This window comes from Hemiscyllium ocellatum, chromosome 12, assembly GCF_020745735.1.
Source record: "Hemiscyllium ocellatum isolate sHemOce1 chromosome 12, sHemOce1.pat.X.cur, whole genome shotgun sequence".
In the NCBI taxonomy this organism is placed as follows: domain Eukaryota; kingdom Metazoa; phylum Chordata; class Chondrichthyes; order Orectolobiformes; family Hemiscylliidae; genus Hemiscyllium; species Hemiscyllium ocellatum.
Window position 1 is genome coordinate 57224176 of NC_083412.1, and position 27870 is coordinate 57252045.

At 40.6% G+C, this 27870-nt stretch overlaps 1 protein-coding gene across 4 annotated transcripts in view; it reads right to left on the bottom strand.

The window, feature by feature from the left end:
- nme7 (NME/NM23 family member 7) overlaps window positions 1-27870 on the bottom strand; it is a 162880-nt gene that overhangs the window by 418 nt on the left and 134592 nt on the right. For 3 of the 4 annotated variants that reach the window (XM_060833577.1, XM_060833579.1, XM_060833578.1), the window contains one exon: window positions 225-332. In XM_060833577.1, coding sequence (XP_060689560.1) covers window positions 225-332 — 108 coding nt within the window. Of the gene's footprint in view, window positions 1-224; window positions 333-8832; window positions 9290-27870 lie in introns of those variants that run through there. The other variant, XM_060833581.1, reaches the window with a different exon arrangement.

Here is a 27870-nt window from a genome sequence, read left to right on the forward strand (position 1 = left end):
CTAAAACTAGAAACACCTTCTTCCTCACACTATACAGCATCTGGAATACTTAAAGGTAAATATTTTCTAATCCACTTACCTGTTACATATTACAGGTTGTCTTGATCCTAGGCTACTGCTGCTTCTAGGGAAAGGGACACCACCACTGGGCCACACTTATATCTGGCCTGTAGATCCTCTACTGTTTACTCAGAGCTAATTTGCTAATTAAAACTTTTGCTCACCTCCAGAACTCCATCTTCGGGGAGGTCAGTGCAATGTACTGCATTCTGAACTTTGTTCTTGCCAAAAAGGGCACGCAAACTGCAAGGTCGTAGATGGCGAGCAATTTCCTAGTATGAAGATCCAAAAGCCATATTTACTACTCTAACTCATGAAAATTGAATTTAAACCACAGCATAATTAATAGGAAAAAGGAGAAATTTTTTCAATTATTTAAAAAATAATGCCAGTAGGAAGGCACTGGTGACAATGTTTTAAACTTTGAATTAAAGAACTGAAATAATAAACATTCTTGCATTTTGAGTATAAATCCAGTCATGGTGACACTGTGTGCAGGGTGATTAAATTGGAATTGAGAATCTATTAATGGTACCCCAGAAAAAGACTAAATATTATTTCATTCTTCAGTGCATCTTTATCTTAATGAACATTATTATGGATCAAGTTTTACACTAGGAATGGCTTCATTTGAAAAAGTGTATTTCTTGCTGCTGTTTCCCCACAAATAACTCAACCAATTTATACCTTGAAGGATGGCATATAGGAACAGGCCGCTTCTTTGAATGGCACTGGAGACTGAGTTCACCTCAATGTCATTTTCTCACTCTTTCCATATCCTGTTTTTAATACTTAAGTCTGCATAGACTAATAGACTTTTTTATTTCTACTCTCCCTATTCCATTGGGTTTACTCTTTTTTTTTAATCAAAAAATCCAAATTTGTTTACTGACCTCTGGGACCTTTTATCAAAAGGCTTCTGAAAATCCCATGCTGTCTACTGGTTTCTCCATTTTCTACTAGTTACATCTTTCAAAACAGACTAAGGCTCGTCAAACACTAATTACTGAATCCATGTTGACTGGCCAATATTTTATTGAAGTCCAGTTATCAGTTACCACATCTTTTAGCTAAATTATAGTAGTTTCTCTACTGCAGCAACAGTTCCTGAGCCAGAGTCATCTTCGGTGAACTTTACCCATCTTCAGTATGATTCATGGAAGGTGATCTGCCATGAGATGTCACTGTTACTCATACAATCATCTACTTTTAAGTTCACTAAATTGTGCAAATAGGTTTCACACACCTAGTTCTTGCAACTGCATGGCAGGATCAAGTGCAGTCCTTGCTACTGCTAATTTTTGCAACATTTATGCTGCTAGTACCACATTTAAGCCAAAGCATATAACACTATACAAGCCAGGAATGCCCTTCATATTCTGCAGTGCCATTGTTGTCAGCCTGTTTCTTTGTTACCTGGAAGTGATGGTTGACAGTGGTTGATAAGCTAATGTCACCAGTCAGCCAGATCACTGAAGTGTCTTAGGATAAAAGAATTGCCCAATAGTGCCAGAAAATTAATGACATGTCTACCACCACTAATTGCCTCTGCACACACCTCTCATGGATTGCAACTCTTATTGCACACAGCATATCTATCAATGCCTTTCACCCACCTCATCCTTCCAAATTACTGAGCCTTTCTGACTTGTCTATTCATTCAGAGGACACCTCACCACCTGTATCCTCAGTCTACTAACATATTCAACTCCACCCTTTCTGGCATTCCTGGAAAAAAATCTTTCCTAATTGGGAAAAGAAGCTAAAGACCAGCCATGGTATGGTGGACATTAAGCTCCCCACTTCTTCTGATGATAAGATGCTGGGAAAAAGGTGACCAAACTTGTGAAAAAGCCACCAGCTTCAGGTCCAGCCAACTGAGTGCTGTGCTGCTCTCCCATTAACAATAGTAAAATTCACTGTTATTCTGAACAATATTTCCCATTTTCACAAATGATTATTTCTGTTGTGCAGATATGAGTGAGACCCAGTTGCTTCAAACAACAACATTGCTGACACAACCTCTATATCTAAGGAGGAACTCACTGAACCCTCAGAAAATGCACAAGCAAGGCTTTCAATTGCACCCTCCACCAGCTCGGAGACTTTCATCTCACTGGATTCTCTTTCTAGTATAGACATAGTAGCATAATCGGGTAAGCAGATCACTTACACCCCTCGAGCTGATTGAAGAAGCAGCTAGAGATTAGGCACCTGGTCAGCTTCAGGTGGAAGACAATTTGATGGGTTTCAGCCATTCATTAAAATCCATAAGGGAGTGCACACCCGGCTCATGATTTGTTCACAGAGTGGTTTACAAGCATTCAGAGTAAACAATGAAGAACAGCTTGCTGGAGTTAGAACTTTAGGGATTTCTTTTTTGGTTTATTGAAATAGACCATAGCTTTGAAAGCTTTTGGTTTCAGTTCACAAATCCTGATTGAAGTTAGATGTTACATCTATATGATGCAGTTTCTTCTAGAGAAAGAAGTGAGTTCAGAAAAGTTTGGTAATTCCTTTGAAAAATATTTAGCTGAAAGTGCCAGAGCAGAAATGTTTGTATAGAACCTTGAATGGGTTATTTGAAGCTAAAAATATTAGAGCTCAGTTGTGTGCCTAATCAAGAAAATGTCTATCAAACTCTCACGAAAGACCAATAATTGAAAGTCATACATTTAGGTGGTGATTGAGAAAGAAATTTCTCTCTGGTGTTTGAGTACTGTGGTCATACAGAGACAAGATATACACAGTTCTGTAGATGTACAATGGGTGGGAAGAAAAATGAGAAACACAAACAACACCCTGGTACAGAGTGTCATACAGCATGGAAACAGACTCTTTGGTCCAACTTGTCCATACCAAGGAAGTTTCTCAAACTAAACTAGTCCTGCTTGCCTGCGCTTTGCCATATCCCTCTAAACCTTTCATATTCATGTACTTATGCAAATGTATTTTAAATGCTGAACTGCATTTGCAGCTACCATTTCATCTGGCAGTTCATTCCACATGCAAAAGTCCAAAATTAAAAGTTAGAATGAGATGAGTTTTGCAAATCTTTTGGCTTTCCACTGATGTGATCAAGTTGTTGGCTACAGAGTGATAGAAAGTCCTCACTTCAGTTGGAAGATCAGTTAGATTCAGTTCCTTGGATTTCAGAGTTTGAGGAGATCAGAGATACTGATTTCTGGAATATCCTCAGTTTCACAACAAAAATTTCACTGAGATAACTCTTCTATTGGTTTTCTTTTAAAGGTTATTGTTTACTTACTTGGGAGAGGCAGAAAGGGTCATGTTTTCCCTCCCCAACAGCCAACAATTCCAAAGTCTGTGGTAAATCAAAAATAGGGACTATTGCAAGTTGATGCTGGCACAGATCTTAGCATTTCTCTCCAAGCTGGAAGGTTCATTTTCAGGCGTTTTGTCACCATACTAAGTAACATCTTCAATGAGCATCTAGGTGAAGCACTGGTGGTATAGCCCGCTTTCTATTTATAAGTTTGGGTTTCCTTGCGTTGTTGATGTCATTTCCTGTGGTGATGTAATTTCCTATGGTAATGTCAGGTGGTGGTAAATGGGATCCAAGTTAATGTGTTTGGATGATAGACATTTTGGAATCCATGACCCACTCTCACTAGTATCCTTACACTACTTCGACTGGGACAACACATCCATCCTAGGTGAGGCCAAACAGAAACACACACGAGAATTCCTAGAAGCATGGCATTCCAACCGGAACTCTATCAACAAACACATTGACTTGGATCCCATTTACCATACTCAGAAAAAGAAAGGAAATAACTTCACCACAGGAAATGACCAGCACAAGAAATGACATCAACAACCCAAGGAAACTCAAACATATAAATAGTAAGCAGGCTATACCACCAGTGCTTCATCCAGAGGCTCACTGATGCTGCTACCTAGTATGGTGATGAAATGTCTGAAAACGAACCTGCTATCTCAATGAGCAAACATACATCCACAACCTCAATCTGAACTACAAATCTTCTCAAAACTCGCTAATTTCTCTCCAAGTATGTTTCATTTTCATTAAGGTTATAAAATAATTCTTTTATCGCTTCCTAAAAGCTTTGAGTTGTCTCCTTTTCCGAAATCATTTGTTTTCCCAGTAAACAATAAATAACCCACAGTTCTCAAGTCTTGATTTTCTTTTAAAAGAAATCACAAGATAAATTCTTCTTGAACCAAGTAATGTCAAAACAATTCCATTTTTCTAATTCTCATAATCCATAAATATATACTTTTCTACACTATATTGAATATATATTACAAATGCTACAAAATTGTAAGATTATTACTGAAGAATCTTATTACTCCCATCTTAATGCATTTATTCAGAAAGAACCTAGAGTGCACCATTTTCCCCATCTCTCCACTTCTACGAGCAGGATCAAGTAAATTTATATTGCCTGTATTTGTTTTATCATAGTTGGAAAATTGGGCACATGCTTGTTTGATCCCAATTTGCTACTGTCCCTCCAGTGTCCAGTACTATAACAACTCAGTGTTCCTTAGTCATAGTCATAGAGATGTACAGCATGGAAACAGACTTTGGCTATCTTTGTCTCTCTCAGCTCTTTACCATATAATCCATCCCTGGACAATGATTTACTTTGCTTCATTTCAGTTTTTTTTAGAATTACCGTCTAAATAACATCAAAGCCATTGATTTTATTTATTGTATCTTGATTTCAGGTGGACAAGTTGTTCATGTTTTTCATTGTGAATATTTAGAATCTTGAGGAAGTAATCATTCTGGAAAGTTACTGTTAGAATTGAAAGTGAAAATCATTACTATTTTCATGATAGACTGAATGTTCTTCTCTTTAGTATTTTATGATTCTGTTTACAGGAAAAGCAAGTATCAATAAAAATGACCCGAAACAATTAATTACTGTAAAATCCATGGATACAAAATAATTGTTTAGGGAAGGAAATCATCTGACCTTTTACAGTCTATGCAAGATTCAAATCCCACACAACGTGGCTGAATCTTAAGTATGGCCATTCAGTTGGGTTAAACATCAGCAGTGGTTCTCAAGACAGTTGGAATGGGAACAAATGCCAGCCTGACATTGACTTTAAAACATCAAGAATGAAAATCAAAATCAACTAGGTCTATCATGGAGTCATTGGGAATGTTAACGATTATATACTTCATTCTAAAAACATGTTAATCACATCACCTACCAGATTGTGTTAACATGTTTTAGCATAATTGCAATAATTTCCATTTCCTGCACAACACTTAGGCTGTTAACAAATAACAGGTCAAGATAAGCACGACCTCTCACGATCTTCTTGATGCCATGATTATGTTTTCCAACACAGGTTGTAAAATATATTTAGTTGATTAAATTTACCCATTAAAAGAACATCCCTATGCCTACATATCCAACTCTTATTTATTCACAGATCAAACTGTCCTTTTTGCAATGAATTAAACTCAGTTTAAACCATGATGTGGCTATTTGATTCTTGTAATGCTTTGCCATCATAACTGCATGAAAAGATTATTGCATCTTTTGCAGGAATATTATATAAATATTGGAAGCAGATGAGGTTTCAGGGCTGTAGGACGAGGGCGGGGAAGCCAGAGCAGTTTTAGAATTAGAATCCCTACAGTGTAGAAACAGGCCCTTCGGCCCAACAAGTCCACACCGACCCTCCCAGATCTATTCCCCTACATTTATCCCTAATGCATCGAACTGACGCATCCCTGATCACTACGGACAATTTAGCACAGCCAATTCACCTAATCTGCACATCTTGAATTATGGGAAGAAATCAGAGCACCCAGAGAAAACCCATGCAGACACAGGGAGAATGTGCAAACTACACACAATCAGTCACCCAAAGCTGGAACTGAACCCGGGTCCCTGGCGCCGTGAGGCAGCAGTGCTAACCACTGAGGCACCATGCCAGCAATTTTAAATTGCCTTACCGAAGTGAGGGCACAAAAAATACCTCAATGGCTTCCTTCTGGTCTTACGGAGCATAACCCTTGTGCAAGATTGCATTTATATGGAATTAGAGACGACAAACCATAGTAATCCATTTTGTTCTGAAGAAGAGTCATACTGGACTCGAAACATCAACTCTGTTTCTCTATCTCCATAGATGCTGCCAGAATGCTGAGTTTCTCCAGTATTTCCTCTGTTTCAGACCTCCAGCATCCACTGTATTTCCTTTTATTTATTATTAAACATTTTGTATGTGGGATAAGATAAAACATGAGGAGCAAAACATTGCTGACTGAAAGGTTTAGAGACACTTAGTCTTTACTGCATAGCACGAGGATACCTCATGGCCTCTACTTTTATAAGATATGCATATAGTAAATACTGTCAGGCATTTGGAGCTGTATCATTTTGTATGGCAGAACAGATTGACAAATGAACTGGCAGCTAATATTGTACTATGTTGGATGGCTTTCCAGTATTACCCTGAAACATATGGGAGGGTAATTCATTGCTGATATGGATGAATGAATTAATCTTATATTTCAACCACACAAAAACAGAGACTGAGCAGGTGTGCAGAGAAAACAGAGTGAAAGTCCTGACAGCAGCTAGAATAAGATGGTATTATGCTGGTGATGGGTGGTGGGGGACATGAAGAAGGAGTGAGTGAATAGATAGATTTAGAGTACATGGAGAGAAAAAGTAGAAAAATGGATTATCGTTAGTAAGCTATCAAGTGGAGATTGGCTTTAAAGTGAATTTTTACTTAACCAGCCTGTATAAATTCCCAGCAGACTTGATGGTTAATAGATCTTAAGTTATACCCGAAACACTGACTTCTCCACCTCCTGATGCTACCTGGCTTGCTGTGTTCCTCCAGCCTTCTGCTTGTCTATAAAAGATCTTATACGCAGAAGTAAGGAGTGCACAGATGCTATGGCTAAAATTGGAGTGGATTGATTTCAATTTTAGTTTCCTGGAACTTCTTTATTGGAAATAAAATTTTCCTGCTGGCCGAGGGAACAGTTCAGACAACTAATCTTGAAGGAAACAGAGAATCAACTGCACGATGCACAGGAAACATACCTTCATTAGTTATAAGTACACTGTCACAGATTGTTGACAATAGGTCTGGAAGTGTTCTACCCAGGTTACTGGCTTCTTATATGCAATATCAATATGATTTTTTTCAAGCACTGACTATAGCATTTTCAACATTTCTCTTAACTGAAACGCTATCTTGAAGGAGCTTCAATAATCGGTTTTCTTCAATAATCTGTACAACGTCTGAGTCAGCTTTGTAGTATTAGAAGAGATACTCTACATTGTAAGGTAAATAATTGGCTAGCTAGTTTTTGTACTTTTCCCATGACCCTATGGAGTAGAGATTTTGATATAAGACAGAGCAGATGTGCTGTTCATCCATGTTCTCAGCCTAGTAGGCTCTCTTAAATAAAATGCTGGTGAATCATCAGCAGTGAACCACTATGGCAGATGGCTTGTTTGTTTGCAGGGGTGGCAGGAAGGGGTGTGACAGTGTTGAAGATGAAGTTTGGCAAATAGAAATTTGGAGCTAATATTAATAAAGTAAGAGCAGATAGAAAAATACACTGAGTTACTGGGATTCTTGTAAAGCAGTAGTAGCATCCCTTTCTCTGAGCCAGCAGGGGTGGGTTCAACCCTCACTAGGTTGAGAGGTTGGTCATAACATGTCAGAGTAGGTTGTTTAAAAAAAAGCTTTATTTACAATCAAATATGAATTACAATTTGGGGTCTTGTGGTCCAGGGGCAGTATCCTAACCTATGAGCCAGAAGACCTGGGTTCTGTTCCACCTGCTACAGGAATAACATGTTTGAACAGTTTGATCTAAAAAGTTGGGGCTTTTATGGTCAGTTGTAATGTCTCTATCTCTGGGACCCAAGTTCAAGTACCATCTTTTCCAGAGGTGTCTTATATAGTCTCTGAACAGGTTGGTTAGAAAATATCTACAAGAATTAGTTGCAGGATTTGGCCCACTAAACCCAATTCTTCCACAGACCTACTGAATGTCATTTACAATCAATGCATGTATTTTCTATAACAATAGTTGTAGGTGCGTTACAAAAAATGGCTGGCAGAGTAACTACATGTCTACTTCAAAACAAGCTGTAAGTGCAATTCAATATTACAAAATTGAGTTGATTTACTTTAGACCTACTAGTTTAATTAAGTATTACAAGATCAACAATAAATGACTGTATTGGATAAGATACTAGAAAAAAAATTATAAAAACATGAGCATTGAAGTATTTATTGGGAAGAGTATCTTACTGAGATTCAGATATGTGCATTTTTATACTTGGTAAAACATATTTAAAATAGAAGTGTGTTATTGAGAATACCTAAATGTAAAATGTATAATAGGCTACTAAAAATTCTGGTCAGGTTTTCATGGAGAGAGAGAGAGAGAGAGGAAAAGTGATTAATGAATGACCTTTACTATGATCGTCACTAACAAGGAGCTTTTACTCATCAGATAAAACAAGTGAATAATTAAATCATTCACATGGTTAATCTGAATCCCAATTAAGATTCAGCTTTGATGATCACAATATCTCCCATCAAGTAAACAAGTGAAGTAGCATGTTACACAAAATGGGATCTACTCATTTACATAATTTAAACATTTAGCATTAAGCTTAACTACTCAATATTTTAAAATAAACAATGTATACATTTATCTTGTTTATTTATTGTTAATATGCCTGATAATATGATTTTCATGCCAATTAAAAAAAGTTAACATTTTTCAGTTTTGTTTCATGTAGGTCTATTTTAATCATACATACCATCCCTGTAGGAAAGGGTAGAAATGGTCAATTCAAGGAGGGAGTCATTGATTAAATATACTCAGTAAGTGAACAACATGGAGGTTAGGAACAAGACAAGTCCATAACATTTGCAGACTGGCAGCCTACTGAGTATGATAGCAATGGCTTGTAGTGATGGTTAATACTTAAACATCACTTAGTGTGACTTAATTGCCCTATTCTGACATGGAACTCTTTGTTGCAGAGAAAGACATAGGCAGAAATAATGCAAACATTTCTGATCTCTCTCTTCTTTGGTCCTTCCTCATGGCAAGTTGAGCCTTTTATTTCTCGTCACCTCTTTGAAAACCATTCCAAACATCTTCTAGAGGTAACAGCTATTGATGACTGCTTCCAGTTGTCAATCTTTGCTCTTTTTTATCTTGCTTGTAGGCCTGCATCACAAAAAGTGAGCATACTAAGTTCAGCAGGTAATATGGAAGGCAAATGGAATGTTGGTGTTTATTTCATGGAAAACAGAGCATAAAAACAGGGAGGTCTTGCCAAAACTATACAAGCCACTAGTCAAATCATAGCTAGAATATATTTTTGATCCCCTTATCTAAAGGAAGATATGCTGGTATTGAAGGCAGTCGCAATCAATCTAGTTTGATTCTGGATAAGGAGGGATTGCCTTGTGAGGAGAGACCAAGCAGGTTGCGACTATACACATTGTAGTTAAGAAGACTCAGAGCTATCTTTATTGAAACATTCAAGATTTCTAGGGGACTTGAGAATTTAGATTTGGATAAACTGCTTCCTGTCATGAAAGAATCTGCTACCAGAGGACATAATGTTGAATAAGGGATCTCCTATTTACAACAAACATTTCTTCACTTGGAGGTAATTAATCTGTTGAATTCTTTACAGCAGGGATGGGTTCAGCATATTCAACGCTGCAGTAGATACATAAGCGAATTAAGGGTTATTGGGAAAAGGCACAAAAATGGATTTGAAGATTACCAGATCATCCATGATCTCAATGAATAGTGGAGCAGACTCGATGGGCCACATAGAGTCATAGAGATGTACAGCATGGAAACAGACCTTTCGGTCCAACCCGTCCATGCCGACCAGTTATCTCAACCCAATCTAGTCTCACCTGTCAGCACCCTGCCCATATCCCTCCAAACCCTTCCTATTCATATACCCATCCAAATGCCTCTTAAAATGTTGCAATTGTACCAGCCTCCACCACATCCTCCGGCAGCTCATTCCATACACGTACCATCCTCTGCGTGAAAATGTTGCCCCTTAGGTCTCTTTTATATCTTTCCCCTCTCACCCTAAACCTATGCCCTCTAGCTCTGGACTCCCCAACCCCAGGGAAAAGATTTTGTCTATTTATCCTATCTATGCCCCTCATAATTTCGTAAACCTCTATAAGGTCACCCCTCAGCCTCCAACGCTCCAGGGAAATCAGTCCAAGCCTGTTCAGCCTCTCCCTGTAGATCAGATCCTCCAACGCTAGCAACATCCTTGTAAATCTTTTCTGAACCCTTTCAAGTTTCACAACATCTTTCCAATAGGAAGGAGACCAGAATTGCACGCAATATTCCAACCGTGGCCGAAACAATGTCCTGTACAGCCGCAACATGACCTCCCAACTCCTGTACTCAATACTTTGACCAATAAAGGAAAGCATACCAAACACCTTCTTCACTATCCTATCTACCTGTGACTTCACTTTCAAGGAGCTATGAACCTGCACTCCAAGGTATCTTTGTTCAGCTACACTCCCTAGGACTTTACCATTAAGTGTATAAGTCCTGCTAAGATTTGCTTTCCCAAAATGCAGTACCTCACATTTATCCTAATTAAACTCCATCTGCCACTTCTCAGCCCATTGGCCCATCTGGTCCAGATCCTGTTGTAATCTGAGGTAACCCTCTTCGCTGTCCACTACACCTCCAATTTTGGTGTCATCTGCAAACTTACTAACTGTACCTCTTATGCTCGCCACCAAATCATTTGTGTAAATGGCAAAAAGTAGAGGGCCCAGCACCGATCCTTGTGGCACTCCACTGGTCACAGGCCTCCAATCTGAAAAACAACCCTCCACCCACTCTCTGTCTTCTACCTTTGAGCCAGTTCTGTATCCAAATGGCTAGTTCTCTCTGTATTCCATGAGATCTAACCTTGCTAATCAGTCTCCCATGGGGAACCCTGTCGAACACCTTACTGAAGTCCAAATAGATCACATCTACTGCTCTGCCCTCATCAAACCTCTTTTTTACTTCTTCAAAAAGCTCAATCAAGTTTGTGAGACATGATTTCCCATGCACAATGCCATTTGACTATCCCAAATCAGTCCTTGCCTTTCCAAATACATGTACATCCTGTACCTCTGGATTCCCTCCAACAATTTGGCCACCACTGAGGTCAGGCTCACCGGTCTATAGTTACCTGGCTTGTCTTTACCACCCTTCTTAAACAGTGGCACCACGTTTGCCAACCTCCAGTCATCCGGCACTTCACCTGTGACTATCGATGATACAAATATCTCAGCAAGAGGCCCAACAATCACTTCTCTGGCTTCCCACAGAGTTCTCGGGTACACCTGATCAGGTCCTGGGGATTTATCCATCTTTAACCGTTTCAAGACATCCAGCACTTACTCCTCTGTAGTCTGGACATTTTGCAAGATGTCACCATCTATCTCCCAAATCCTTTTCCACAGTAAATACTGATGCAAAATATTCATTTAGTATCTCTCCCATTTTCTGTGGCTCCACACAAAGGCCGCCTTGCTTATCTGTGAGGGGCCCTATTCTCTCCCTAGTTACACTTTTGTCCTTAATATATTTGTAAAAACCCTTTGGATTCTCCTTAATTCTATTTGCCAAAGCTATCTCATGTCCCCATTTTGCCCTCCTGATTTCCCTCTTAAGTATACTCCTACTTTCTTTATACTCTTCTAAGGATTCACTCGATCTATCCTGTCTATACCTAATGTATGCTTCCTTCTTTTTCTTAACCAAACCCTCAATTTCTTTAGTCATCCAGCATTCCCTATACCTACCAGCCTTCCCTTTCACCCTGACAGGAATATACTTTCTCTGGATTCTCGTTATTTCATTTCTGAAGGCTTCCCATTTTCCAGCCATCCCTTTACCTGCGAACATCTGCCTCCAATCAGCTTTCAAAAGTTCTTGCCTAATACCATCAAAATTGGCCTTTCTCCAATTTAGAAGTTCAACGTTTAGATCTGGTCTATCCTTATCCAACTCTATTTTAAAACGAATAGAATTATTATCACTGGCCCCAAAGTGCTCTCCCACTGACCCCTCAGCCACCTGCCCTGCCTTATTTCCAAAGAGTAGGTCAAGTTTTGCACCTTCTCTAGTAGCTACATCCACATACTGAATCAGAAAATTGTCTTGTACACACTTAAGAAATTCCTCTCCATCTAAACCTTTAACACTATGGCAGTCCCAGTCGATGTTTGCAAAGTTAAAATCCCCTACCATAACTACCCTATTATTCTTACAGATAGCTGAGATCTCCTTACAAGTTTGTTTTTCAATTTCCCTCTGACTATTGGGGGGTCTATAATACAATCCCAATAAGGTGATCATCCCTTTCTTATTTCTCAGTTCCACCCAAATAATTTCCAGGAATATCCTCCCTCAGCACAGCTGTAATGCTATTCCTTATCAAAAATGCTACTCCCCCTCCTCTCTTGCCTCCCTTTCTATCCTTCCTGTAGCATTTGTATCCTGGAACATTAAGCTGCCAGTCCTGCCCACCCCTGAGCCTGTTTCCATAATTGCTATGATATCCCAATCTCATGTTACTAACCATGCCCCGAGTTCATCTGCCTTCTCTGTTAGGCCCCTTGAATTGAATAAATGCAGTTCAATTTATTAGTCCTACCTTGTCCCTGTCTGCCCTGACTGTTTGACTCACTTCTGTTCTCAGCTGTACCCGTCTCAGATCGATCTCTTTCCTCACTATCTCCTTGGGTCCCAACCCCCACCTTGTTAGTTTAAATCCTCCCAAGCAGTTCTAGCAAATTTCCCTGCCAGTACATTAGTTCCCTTCCAATTTAGGTGCAATCCGTCCTTCGTGTACAGGTCACTTCTACCCCAAAAGAGATTCCGATGATCCAAAAATGTGAATCCTTCTCCCATACACCAGCTCCTCAGTTATGCATTCATCTGCTCTATCCTCCTATTCCTGCCCTCACTAGCTCATAGCACTGGGAGTAATCCAGATATTACTACCCTTGAGGACCTCCTTTTTAAATTTCTGCCTAACTCTCTGTAATCTCCCTTCCGAGTCTCAATCTTTTCCCTTCCAATGTCGTTAGTTCCAATGTGGACAATGATGCATGTAGTACATGTGTGATAGCCCAGGAGGTTCTAATTTAGTGGGTATTTCACTGTTCAGAAGATCTTTGGGTAAACAGCTGTCATCCATATTTTGAACATGTCTGTGCCAGCTTAACTTTGTTGGCTTAGCATACAGCATATTCTAACTAGACTAGTCTAATCCATCTCTTCTCTGAGATGACCATGTCCTGTCATGAGATACTGAAAATATGTCCATGTCAGTGAAGGTGGAAACTGTTTAGCCTTTCATCCTGTCTAACATATATTGTTTGGGTCTCACCACTGTGGAGGATATGCCAAGGACAAAGGCTTGATACACTCTGAATTCAAACTTATAAATCAGATTGCTGTTGTTACACACATATTTACTTAACATAGGCATGACAGCTGCAGTTTTTTTTGCATTACAGGTATTGATTTCAGTGACAAATGATAGACTTTTGGTGATTGTGGAGCCAAGTATGTAGGATTATTAAAACCACCAGAATCACTTGATAGTATTACGATAACATTTTGCACCATAAAATGTGTCTTCCTAATGCTGATAGTCAAATTAAATCCTTTATAGGCACAAGAGAGTGTTTGTTACTAAAGATATCCATTAATATTAATTGCTTTTGACAAGGTTCCACACAAAAGATTAGTTAGGAAAATTAAAGCTCATGGTACTGGAGTAATGTATTGATATGGTTACAGAACTGGTCGGCAGGCAGGAAGCAGAGAGTTGGAATGGACAGGGCCTTTTCACAGTGGCAGGCAGTGACAAGTCAGGGTCCAGTGCTGGAACCCCAGCTGTTCACAGCATACATTAACGATTTGGACAAAGGAATGCAATATCTCCAAATTTGCAGATGACACTAAGCTGAGTGGCAGTATGTGCTCTGAGGATGTTAAGAGGCAGAGGGGTGACTTGGGTAGGCTTGCTGAGTGAGCAAATACTTGACAAACGCAATATAATGTTGATAAATATGAGGTTGCAAAAACACGAAGGCAGATTATTATCAGAATGGTGGTAGTTAAGGAAAAGGATGAAGTGCACTGAGACCCTGGGTGTTATGGTGGAACAATCACTGAAGGTTGACATGCAGGTGATGAGGAAGGCTAATGGCAAGAGGATTCAAGTTTAGGAGTAGGTTTGGTTTGCTGCAGTTATACAGGGCCTCAGTGAGGCCACACCGTAAGCATTGTGTGCAGTTTTGGGCAGATTGTGAAAGATGACTTCCTCGGCTAAAGGGAATCAAGTGGTATGGGGAGAACAAGGAATGGGATACTGAGGTTGCCTAATCAGCCTATGATCATATCGAATGGTGGCGCTGGCTCGAAGGGCCGAATAGCGTTCTCCCGCAACTATTTTCGATGTTTCTCTGCTGGTGCTGCATTGTCTGCACAGATCAACTCTCAGATGAGGATTCAGTGCTCTGTTGTCCTCGATCTCAATTGAAGAGTGTGGTGCTGGAAAAGCACAGCTGGTCAGGCAGCATCCGAGGAACAGGAGAGTAGATGGTTCGAGCATAAGCTCTTAATCAGAGCATTAGTGAGCAGGTTATTGCTCATGCTGCTTGATAGCACTTTTGATGACCTCTTCCATCACTTTACTAAAGGCTGAGAGTAGACTGATAGGATGGCAATTGAGCTGGATTTGTTCTGCTTTTTACGTGCAGGACTGCCAGCAAATTTCTATGTAGTGGCATTGTAGCTACACTGGAACTGTATTGGCTAGGGGTGCAGCATGGTCTGGATCACAGTCTTCAGGATTATTGCCAGAATGTTGTGAGGGAGTTGTTAAAGCAGTAGAGATGTTATTTTGGAATTAGTCAAATGGCATTGCACATTGTGATAGGGAAACTAAGGTGTCACGCTGGAAATAATATTCTAAAATGAATCTTTTTCATACTTGTCATTTAGCTTGTGAATCCTGTAATTAGTTTTGCACTGCATTATCAAATTTGGTTTTTTATATTGTTATTAATTTGAAGGCATATACTCTACCTTTAAGAGAGATTGAATGCTGTTTTGCACTGAGAGCTTACAAGCACCTGTGTTTTGACTAGATGGCAGTCTAAGTGTACTGGAAAATTGGAAATATATAACATTTGACAGTGAAATGGATACCTCAGTTGGTTGCTGTTTGACAACAATTTGAATTTAACCAGTTTAAATTATGCCCCAGGATACTAAAACCCAATTAGCGTTTGAATTTATGGTTTTGCCAACATTGAACCAATGAGTCGATTCAATGTTGGGGTATAAAATGCGGACATTTTGAAAATTGGAGACTGAGCAACCGCCAGAGAGACCCATGGAATTAGGAAACATTTTTTATCACAAGTACCTTTTCACATGAAACATATTCGCAGTAAAAAGAAAGAAGACGACCCAGGGAAATCTTCAGCCGGAAAAAGAAAGACACCGAAGACAACGGTTTTGAAATTAAGTTGATGTAATATTAATAAGTGTTTTATTGAAACAGTGTACTGTTTATAGAGTTGGAGGCAGGTAATTAGCAGTTAAGAGAAAGACGGGTTTATAGTTATTGTTTAATGTTCACTTATGGACTTAAAGAATAAATTGATATTATTTTCTTTAAATAATAGAATTTGGGAGTTCTCTGCCTCTCATATTTTAACAGATTATGAGGTGAGGTAAGCTTTTCTGGGTGTTTGGTTTAATTAACAGAAGGGTTCACCCCATGTCGTGACAATATTAATTGAATTACATACTTCCTAAAGGTGGAGAAGACTGCCAACATTTATAGATTTGATACGTCATCTAAAGTTTACTTGGACAGCCAATTTAGAGAACAGTACAATGTAGGACTTTTGGGCAAAGTGGTGAGCTTCAGTAATAAAGCAGAGATCAAAATATTGTAAAATTGTAGCATATCTGCTGAGGTAAGCTTGTTTATTAATAAATAAAAGTTATCTTTCTGAACAAAGATTTGTAATGCACTGTGCCAAAATTGACATTTGTTTACATTGTTGATACCTGACTATAATCTAACTTCTATTCATTCAAAATGACAAGTCTCTCAGGTAATAGTTCCTAAGCAATCCTACAGCCCTATCAACCTTTGCTTCCCTGATTATTCAAACTCATTTTTTTCCATATAAAACTAGCATATAAAACTAGCATATAAAACATAATGCTGGAAATACTCAGCAGGTCAGGCTGCATCTCTGAGAGGGAGAAAGAGTTAAAGTTTCAGGTCGATGCCCTTTAATCAAAGTTCTGATGAAATGCTAATTATTTTTTCTCAGTCCAGTTTCAGTTTTCAATGTTTCACAACATTTTGTTTTTATGTTGTGTATTTATAAGTTATATATTTGCTGTCATCAGCATTGGATTACAATTTTTCAGCTGAATTTTCAACTAGAAAAAGAACACTGATTTTGATATTTTATCTCACTAGATTACAAACACTCGGCTGCATTACAATTGCTTTGAAAAAAATCAATAGTCATTAAAGCAAGGTGTACATGCTGTGCAGATGAATATGCACTCACCTAAATATTGATAAAACATTTGGTTCCATTGTTATCCAAATAAATACATACCAGCTGTGTGTTGATTCTTTTTTTCCTCACAGGTTAGAAGGTTTATCTGTGGTAGTCTAGTTATCTTTCAGGTGCCTTTAGGTGTGGGATACTAAAAGTACACAGGTACTAAAGTAAGAGGAGCAGGGGTGATGTGAGAAATCAAATTTGAATGAGACTTCAGACCAGCAAAGACGAGAATGCACAGCTACCACTCTGCCATTTAACATCAGTTTTAGGCACAATTTTAATTTCTCCCAAATTTATAGTATATGTAGGCACCCATTTCCAGAATAACCTTTAGACAAGGAACAGAACACTGCTTTCATGAATAGTTTAAACATGTTCTTTGTCCAAAGTATTTTATCAGCAAGCTATTGAAACTGACTCTCAAATAACAAATATTAACCTTTGGTAACCAGTATGGGAAGGAATAGACTTAGCAATGATATAAAAATTTTATTTAACACAACTTACAATGAGTTAAAACTACTGCTTCTGCTTCTAAGCATTTCAAAAGAATTTAGGGAAGAAATAGCAGAGACATTACTTGAATATTTGAAAAGGGAAGAAGGAAAACAGATAGGTAATGTAATTCCTATATTTAAAAAACAGGCAGAAAACGTCAAGAAATTATAGATCAGTAGACCAACAAATGTAGTAGAAAAAGTAATGGAATAGAAGAACATCAATAAAATAAAAATATAATCACTAATTTCACAGGGGAAATCTTGCTTGACTGATCTTATTGAATCGTTCAAGAAGCTAACAGAGAATAGATAATAGAAATGCAATAGATGTAATACACTGCAACTTTCAAGAAGACTGGCAATGAGATGTCCTTATAGATTAATGAATAAAGTCGTGGATTCATTTGCTGAGCAGGTGTGTTTTTCTGCAAATGTTTTGTCACCTCTCTAGGTGACATCATCAGTGCATCTTTGATAAGGGTTAGTTATCTACAAGATACCATGCAAAGACAGTGAAAAATACTACATAGGACAAACAGGAATAAAACTGACCACACAAGTGCATGAACATCAGCTTGCCACTACCATACACGACCAGCACGCTCTCATTTTCAACCACACAGACAACAAAGGACAAATTCAACTGGGACAATGTAACCATCCTAGCTCAGGCAAAACAGAGACACGCCAAAGAATTCCTCGAAGCCTGGCACTCCAACCACTCTTATCAATAGACACATTGAACTGGACCCCCTATACTAGGAGAAAGCAGGGACTGCAGATGCTGGAGAACAGAGTCGCAATCAGGAATTCCTGATGAAGGGATTATGCCCGAAGCATTGAATCTCCTGCTCCTCAGACGCTGCCTGACCTGCTGTGCTTTTCCAGCACCACACTCTCAACTCTGGACCCCGTACATACAAACAGAGACTATAAATACCAGACGGAACAGACCACCAACACCTTCTCAAAGATGCACTGTTGTCTAGCAAGGCAACAAACATTTGAAGAAATACACACCAGTTCAGCAAATGAATCCATGACTTCATCTATAACCTGAGATACAAATCTTCTCAAGATTAATGAATAAGTTTAAATATGAGAATGGATTGCTAGTTGGTTTCAAGTAACAAAGCAAGGCTAGGGCCTTGACAGAAATCTTTGTAACATCTTTAGCCACAGGGAAGGTCCTAGAAGACTGGAGAGTACTCAACATTGTTTCTTAATTCAAGCAAAGACATCTGGATGGATATACAAATAGGAAGGGTTTAGAGGGATATGAACCAAGTGCTGGCAAATGGGACTAGATTAGGTTAGGTTATCTGTTCGGCATGGATTAGTTGGACCAAAGGGTCTGTTTCCATGCTCTCTATGACTCTAAGTGCAACAGAAATAAATCAGGAAATTATTGACAAAGATTCTTAAGAACAGGGGTTTACTTGCATTTGGAGAAAAATTGACTTCTGGCTTTATGCAGGGAAGTCTTGACTCTCAAACATGATTGAATTTTTTTGAGGGAAGTGAAGAAGATGATTAATGAGGGTAAGGTGGTGGATGCTGCCTACATTGGCTTTACTAAAGCATTTGACAAGGTCTCTCAAACAAGGTCCAGAAGATCAAACTGCAATGGATCCATGGTGAGTTAAGATTAGAGTGGTACTGGAAAGTATAGCAGGTCAGGCAGCATCCGAGAACCAGGAAAATCGATGTTTCAGGCAAAAGCCCTTCATCAGGATTTTCCTGTTTTTCAATTTTCCTGCTCCTCGATGCTGCCTGACCTGCTGTACTTTCCAGTACCACTCCAATCTAAACTCTGGTTTCCAGCATCTGCAGTCCTTACTTTTGCCTAGTTGATTTCTTAATGGTGAGTTGGCAAGTTGGATTCAAAATTGGCCTGGTCAAAGAAGACACAGGGTAGGAGTAGTGGGGTGGTTTTCTGAATAGAGGTTTGTGACCAATTAGAATTAGAATTCAATTTTGTTGTCACTTATACACAAGTACAGGAATACAAGAATACTGTGAATAAAGGGCAAGATCGTGCCTCACTAGCTTGTTCGCGTTTCTTGAGGAGGCACCGAAGATGACTGAGGGAAAAGCGGTTGATGTTGTCAACACAAAGTTCATTAAAGCCTTTGACAAGGCCCTTTATGGCAGACTGGTACAAAAGGTGAAGTCACATGGTATCAAGGGTGAGCTGGCAACGTGGATACAGAACTGGCTTAATCTTAGGAGACAGAGGGTAGCAATGGAAAGATGCTTTTTGGAATGGAGGGTTGTGACTAGTGTTGTTCCACAGGAATCAGTGAGTCATAGAGCCTTACAGCATGGAAACAGACCCTTTAATCCATGCCAACCAGATATTCTAAATCTAGTCCCATCTCCAGCACTTGGCCTATATCCCTCTAAACCCTTCCTATACATATACCCATCCAGAAGCTTTTTAAATGTTGCAATTGTACCAGCCTCCACCACTTCCTCTGGCAGCTCATTCCATACATGCACCACCAACTGCATGAAAAAATTGCCCCTTACGTCCTTTTAAATCTTTTTTTCACCTTAGACCTTTGCCCTCAAAGTTTTGGCTCCCCAACCCTGGGGAAAAGACCATGACCAATCATCCTATCCATGTCCCTCATGATTTTCTAAACTTCTGAAGTTACCCCTCAGCTTTCGATGGTCCAGGAAAAATAGCTCCAGCCTATACAGCCCCTCCCTTTAGCTCAACCCTGGCAACATCCTTAAATCTTTTGTGAACCCTTTCAAGTTTCACAACACCCTTCCTATGGCAGGGAGACCAGAAGTGCACGCAGGATTCCAAAAGTGACCTAATCAATGTCATGTACAGCCACATGACCTCCCAACTCATACTCAATGCACTGACCAATAAAGGCGCACATACCAAAGGCCTTCTTCACTATGTTGTCTGCTGCAACTCCACTTTCAAGGAGCTATGAACCTGCACTCAAAGGTCTCTTTGTTCAGCAACAGTCCCCAGGACCTTACCATTAAGCGTATAAGTCCTGCCCTGACTTGCTTTTCCAAAATGCACCTCACATTTCTTAAATTAAACTCCATCTGCCACTCCTCAGTCCATTAGCCCATCTGATCAAGGTCCCATTGTATTCTGAAGTAACATCTCACCATCCACTACATCTCCAATTTTAGTGTCACCTGAAAACTTACTAACCATTCTCCTACATTCACATTCAAATCATTTAATAAAATGACAAAACAGTTGAGCCAGCACTGATCCTTCTAGCACACCGCTGGTCACAGACCTGCAATCTGAAAAGCAACCCTCCATCATCACTCTGTCTTTTATCCTAGAACCAGTTCTGTATCCAAATGGCTAATTCTCCCTGTATTCCAAGTCATCTAATCTTGTTAACTAGTCTACCATGAGGAACCTTTTCAAACACCTTACTGAAGTCCATATGGATCACGCCCTCCTCAATCCTCTTCGTTACTTCTTCAAAAAAACTCAATCAAGTTAGTGATCACGACTTGCCAGGCACATAGCCATGCTAACTATCCATAACTAGTGTCAAAAAGTGTCCTGCTGGAAAAGCACAGCTAGTCAGGCAGCATCTGAGGAGCAAAAGAGTTGATGTTTTGAGCATAAGCTCTTCGTCAGTATTGTGGATTCCTGATAAAGAGCTTATGCTCGAAACATCAAGTCTCCTGCTCCTCGGTTGCTGCCTGACTGGCTGTGCCTTTCCAGCACCACACTCTTTGACTCTGATCTCTAGCATCTGCAGTCTTCACTTTCTCCTATCCCTAATTAGTCCTTGCCTTTCCAAATACGTGTTAATCCTGTCCCTCAGGATTCCCTCCAACAATTTGCCCACCACCAATGTCAGGCTCACTGGTCTATAGTTCACTGGCTTTTCCTTACCACCTTTCTTAAATAGTGGCACCATGTTAGCCAACCTCCAGTCTTCTGGCACCTCACCTGTGGCTATCAGTGATATAAATATCTCAGCAAGAGGCCCAGCAATCACTTCCCTAGCTTCCCACAGAGTTCTAAGGTAAAGTTGATCAGTTGATTAGTGGGCGGCACGGTGGCACAGTGGTTAGCACTGCTGCCTCACAGCGCCTGAAGACCCGGGTTCAATTCCCGACTCAGGCGACTGACTGTGTGGAGTTTGCACGTTCTCCCCGTGTCAGCGTGGGTTTCCTCCGGGTACTCCGGTTTCCTCCCACAGTCCAAAGATGTGCGGGTCAGGTGAATTGGCCATGCTAAATTGTCCGTAGTGTTAGGTAAGGGGTAAATGTAGGGGTATGGGTGGGTTTCGCTTCGGCGGGTCGGTGTGGACTTGTTGGGCCGAAGGGCCTGTTTCCACACTGTAAATCTAATCTAAAAAAAAAATCTAATCCTAGGCACTTATCCACCTTTATGCGTTTTAAGATATTCTGTACCTCCTCTTCTGTAACATGGACATTTTTCAAGATGTCGCTATTTATTTCTCCAAGTTCTCTATCTTCCATATCCTTCTCCATAGTAAACACTGATGCAGAATATTTCATTAGCATTTTCTCCCATCTCCTGCAGCTCCACAAATAGGTGGCCTTGCTGATCATTAAAGGACCACATACCCTCCCTGGTTACCCTTTTGTCCTTGATGTAATTGTCGAAACCCTTTGGATTCTCCTTAATGCTAATTGCCAAAGCTTGCTCATGTCCCCTTTTTGTCTTCCTGGTTCTTATGTATACACCCACTGTCTTTGTTCGAGAGATTCACTCGATTCCTACTGTGTATATTTGACATATACTTTAAAAAATCAAAACCTCAATTTCTCCAGTCATCAGGCATTCCCTACACCTACCAGCCTTGTCCGTCACAGGAACATACAGTCTCTGGACTCTTATTATCTCATCTTTGAAGGCTTCCCACTTTCCAGTTGTCCCTTTACTTGTGGATATCTGCCTCCAATCAATTTTTGAAATCTTGCCTAATACCGTCAAAATTTAGAACTTTAACTCTTAGATCCAGTCTATCCTTTTCCACCACTATTTTAAAAACACATAAGATTAAGGTCACTTGCTCCAAAGTGTTTCCCCACTGACAACTCAGTTGCCTACCCTGCCTTATTCCCCAAGAGCTGGGACCTCTGCTGTTAGTGGCCCACATGAATAATTTGGAGGAAAAGGTGGCTGGTCTAATTAATAAATTTGAGGATGATACAAAGATTGGTGGAGTTGCAGATAGTGAGGAGGATTGTCAGAGGATACAGCAGGATATAGATCAGTTGGAATGCACGGGCAGAAAAATGGCAGATGGAGTTTAATTGGGACAAATATGAGGTTATGCATTTTGGGAGGTCAAGTACAGATGGAAATTATACAGCGAATAGCAGGATCCTTAGGAGTATAGATTTGCGGAGGGATGTGGGTGTGCAGGTCCACAAATCACTGAAGGTGGAAGTCCAGGTAGATAAGATAGCTTAAAAAAAGGCCAATAACATACTTGCCTTCATTGCAGGGGGCATTCAGTATAAGGATAGGCAAGTTATGCTGCAGCCTTATAAAACTTTAATTAGGCCACACTTAGAATACTCTGTACAGGTCTGGTTATCACACACCAGAAGGAAAAGCTACAGAAAAGACTTGTCAGGATGTTGCCCGGTATGGGTGATTTTAGCCATGAAGAAAGATTGATAGACTGTGTTTGTTTCCACTGGAATGCAGGAGATTGAGGGGTGACCCAATAGAAGTTTATAAATCAAATGGCATGAAGAGAATTGAAAGTATGAGGCTTTTTCCTCAGGTAGAGTAGTCAATTACTAAGGAACACAAGTTCAAGGTACAGGGAGGGTTGTGGGCTTTAAAGGAGATGTGTGATGCAAGTTTTTCACACAAGCAGTGGTGTGCACATAGAATGTGTTGCCAGAGGTAGTGGTGGAAGCAGATACAACAGCAGTATTCAAGAAGCACCTGGACGAATACATGTATAGCAAGGGGATAGAGGGATATGGATCCTGTAAATGAGGACTGTTTTAGCATGGAAATGTGTTGGCACAGACTTGGAAGGCCCAAGGGCCTGTTCTTGTGCTGTATTGTTCTTTGTTCTACAAATGCGCAATGTCACCATTCCTGGCGCCACCTTAGGTGCCTAGGTATCAATGTACCTTGGTACAAAATCTTAGGGCCAAAGTAGAAAAATAAGGAAATATAGTTAAAAATTCAATGATAAAGCGCTTCTTGGTATAAAGCATAAAATTAAAGAAATAAAGTTAAAAGTTCAACATTGCAGTCCTTCTTAAGAGCTTAGCCACGCAGGGTTCGATCTTCTCTGTGCTGGATCGATCTCCCCAAGAAGCTGGGAAATTTGGGCACCATTGCAGATGCCAGGGGACCTCCTTCGCTAGGCTCCCTCTCCTCTATGTTGGTCTCACTCTCTCGTTCTTCCATGCTGGCTCAAGTTACTCCATATTCTCTCACTGTAGCACACACTGGTTCGATCTTGCCATAGGAGGTAAATAGAGTCATAGAGATGTACAGCATGGAAACAGATCCTTTGGTCTAACCTGTCCATGCTGACTAGATATCCCAACCCAATCTAGTCCCACCTGCCAGCATCTGGCCCATATCTCTCTAAACCCTTCCTATTCATATACCCATCCAAATGCCTCTTAAATATTGCAATTGTACCAACCTCTACCACATCCTCTGGCAGCTCATTCCATACACGTACCACCCTCTGCGTGAAAAAGTTGCCCCTTAGGTCTCTTTTATATCTTTCCCCTCTCACCCTAAACCTATGCCCTCTAGTTCTGGAGTCCTATTTATCCTATCCATGCCCCTCATAATTTTGTAAGACCATAAGACATAGGAGTAGAAGTAAGGACATTCGGTCCATCAAATCCACTCTGCCATTCAATCATGGCTGATGGGCATTTCAACTCCACTTACCAGCATTCTCCCCGTAGCCCTTAATTCCTCATGACATCAAGAATCTATCAATCTCTGCCTTGAAGACATTTAGCGTCCCAGCCTCCACTGCACTCTGCAGCAATGAATTCCACAGACCCACCACTCTCTGGTTGAAGGAATGTCTCCGCATTTCTGTTCTGAATTGACCCCCTCTAATTCTAAGGCTGTGTCCACGGGTCCTAGTCTCCTCGCCTAATTGAAACAATTTCCTAGCGTTCACCCTTTCCAAGCCATGTATTATCTTGTAAGTTTATATTAAGTCTCCCCTCAATCGTCTAAACTCCAATGAATACAATCCCATGTAAACCTCTATAAAGTCACCCCTCAGCCTCCGATGCTCTAGGGAAAACAGTCCCAGCCTGTTCAGCCTCTCCCTGTAGATCAGATCCTCCAACCCCGGTAACATCCTTGTAAATCTTTTCTGAACCCTTTCAAGTTTCACAACATCTTTCTGATTGGAAGGAGACCAGAATTGCACGCAATATTCCAACAGTGCCCTCAACATGACCTCCCAACTCCTGTACTCAATACTCTGACCAATAAAGGAAAGCATACCAAATGCCTTCTTCACTATCCTATCTACCTGCGACTCCACTTTCAAGGAGCTATGAACCTCCACTCCAAGGTCTCTTTGTTCAGCAACACTCCCTAGGACCTAACCATTAAGTGTATAAGTCCTGCTAAGATTTGCTTTCCCAAAATGCAGCACCTTGCATTTATCCGAATTAAACTCCATCTGCCACTTCTCAGCCCATTCGCCCATCTGGTCCAGATCCTGTTGTAATCTGAGGTAACCTTCTTCACTGTCCACTACACCTCCAATTTTGGTGTCATCTGCAAACTTACTAACTGTACCTCTTATGTGCGCCACCAAATCATTTATGTAAATGACAAAAAGTAGAGGGTTCAGCACTGATCCTTGTGGCACTCCACTGGTCACAGGCCTCCAATCTGAAAAACAACCCTCCACCACCACCCTCTGTCTTCTACCTTTGAGCCAGTTCTCTATCCTCGAACTCAACACCGCCTTCCTAACCTGCAACCTTCTTCCTGACCTCTCTGCCCCCACCCCACTCTGGCCTATCACCCTCACCTTGACCTCCTTCCACCTATCACATCTCCATCACCCCTCCCCCAAGTCCCTCCTCCCTACCTTTTATCTTAGCCTGCTGGACACACTTTCCTCATTCCTGATGAAGGGCTTATGCCCGAAACGTCGAATTTCCTGATCCTTGGATGCTGCCTGACCTGCTGCGCTTTTCCAGCAACACATTTTCAGCTCTGATCTCCAGCATCTGCAGACCTCACTTTCTCCTCTATCCAAATGGCTAGCTCTCCCTGTATTCCATGAGATCTAACCTTGCTAATCAGTCTCCAATGGGGAACCTTGTCGAACGCCTTACTGAAGTCCATATAGATCACATCTACTGCTCTGCCCTCATCAATCTTCTTTGTTACTTCTTCAAAAAACTCAATCAAGTTTGTGAGACATGATTTTCCATGCACAAAGCCATGTTGACTATCCCTAATCAGTCCTTGCCTTTCCAAATACATCCAAGGAGCAGGAGAATCGATGTTTCGGGCATAAGCCCTTCTTCAGGATTCCTGAAGAAGGGCTTATGCCCGAAACATCGATTCTCCTGCTCCTTGGATGCTGCCTGACCTGCTGCGCTTTTCCAGCAACACATTTTTCAGCTCTGATCTCCAGCATCTGCAGTCTTCACTTTCTCCTTTCCAAATACATGTACATCCTGTCCCTCAGGATTCCCTTCAACAATTTGCCCACCACTGAGGTCAGGCTCACCATTCTCTAGTTCCCTGGCTTGTCTTTACCACCTTTCTTAAACAGTGGCACCACGTTTGCCAACCTCCAGTCTTCCGGCACCTCACCTGTGACTATTGATGATACAGATATCTCAGCAAGAGGCCCAGCAATCACTTCTCTAGCTTCCCACAGAGTTCTCGGGTACACTTGATCAGGTCCTGGGGATTTATCCATCTTTAACCGTTTCAAGACATCCAGCACTTACTCCTCTGTAATCTGGACATTTTGCAACATCTATTTCCCTACAGACTATATGTTGCATATCTTTTTCCACAGTAAATATGGATGCAAAATATTCATTTAGTATCTCTCCCATTTTCTGTGGCTCCACACAAAGGCTGCCTTGCTTATCTTTGAGGGGCCCTATTCTCTCCATAGTTACCCTTTTGTCCTTAATATATTTGAAAAAACCCTTTGGATTCTCCTGAATTCTATTTGCCAAAGCTATCTCATGTCCCCATTTTGCCCTCCTGATTTCCCTTTTAAGTATACTCCTACTTTCTTTATACTCTTCTAGTAGATAAAATAAGAAAAATTATGGTGTGAAGGAAGAAAGAAAAGTAAAAGTGAACAGAGCAGATTGACTCTGGGTAGAAGCCTGCATGCTGTGCTGCTACTCCTCTGCTGTCTTGGAGACATACAATAGTGTTCTGCAATGATTAGTACCAGGGCCTATGCTGTTTATAATATATATAAATTATTTGGATGAAAATATAATACAATACAATACAATACAACAGTTGGCCCACCAAGCTTGTGTTAATTCCTAAATCATTATTTAGATCTGCTACCTATTGGCAATACGCAGTTTCTATTCCTCTGTTCGCCTAACATTCATGTGTCTACCAAGATATGCCTTTAATGCTGCTAACACGTCTGCTCCCACCATCTCCACTGGCAGTGCATTCCAGGCCCTCACCACCCTCTGTATGAAAAATTTTCCCTGCACTTCTCTCCTAAACTTTCCCCCTCTCACTTTAAACCTGTGCCGTCTTCTCGCTGACTTTTCCACTCTGGGAAAAGCCTCTGATTATTTCACCCTATCTATGCCTCTCATAATTTTGTAGACCTCTATCAGGTTGTCCATCAGCTTCTGTTTTTCCAGTGAAAACCATCAGAATTTATTCAATCTCTCCTTTAAGGGTGGCATGGTGGCACAGTGGTTAGCACTGCTGCCTCACAGCACCAGAGACCTGGGTTCCATTCCCACCTCAGGTGACTCTCTGTGTGGAGTTCGCACATTCTCCCCGTGTCTGTGTGGGTTTCCTCCGGGTGCTCCGGTTTCCTCCCACAATCCAAAAATGTGCAGGTTAGGTGAATTAGCCATGCTAAATTGCCCATAGTGTTGGATGAAGGGGTAAATGTGGGGGAATGGGTCTGGGTGGTTGGTGTTGGTGTGGACCTGTTGGCCCAAAGGGCCTGTTTCCACACTGTAAGTAATCTAATAACTAAACCAGACCAGGCAAATCCTGGTAAACCTTCTCTGCACCCTCTCCAAAGCATCCACATCCTTCTGGTAGTGTGGCAACCAGAACTGCATGCAATATTCCAAATATGGCTGAAATAAAGTTTTGTACAGCTGTAACATAACTTGCCAACTTTTGTATTCGATGCCCTGGCTGAGGAAGGAAAGCCTGCTGTATGCCTTCTTGACTGCCTTTTTTGCCTGTGTTAACACTTTCAGGGAGTGTTGACCTGTATGCCCAGGCCCCCCTGCATCTCCATGGTCCAAAGAGTTCTGCCATTTATGGTATAATTTACACCTGCATTTGATCTTTCAAAATGAATGAAATTCCATCTGCCATTTCTCTGGGCAAGTTTGCAAACTATCTATATCCATCTGTATCCTTTGACAATCATCCTCACTATCTGCAACTCCA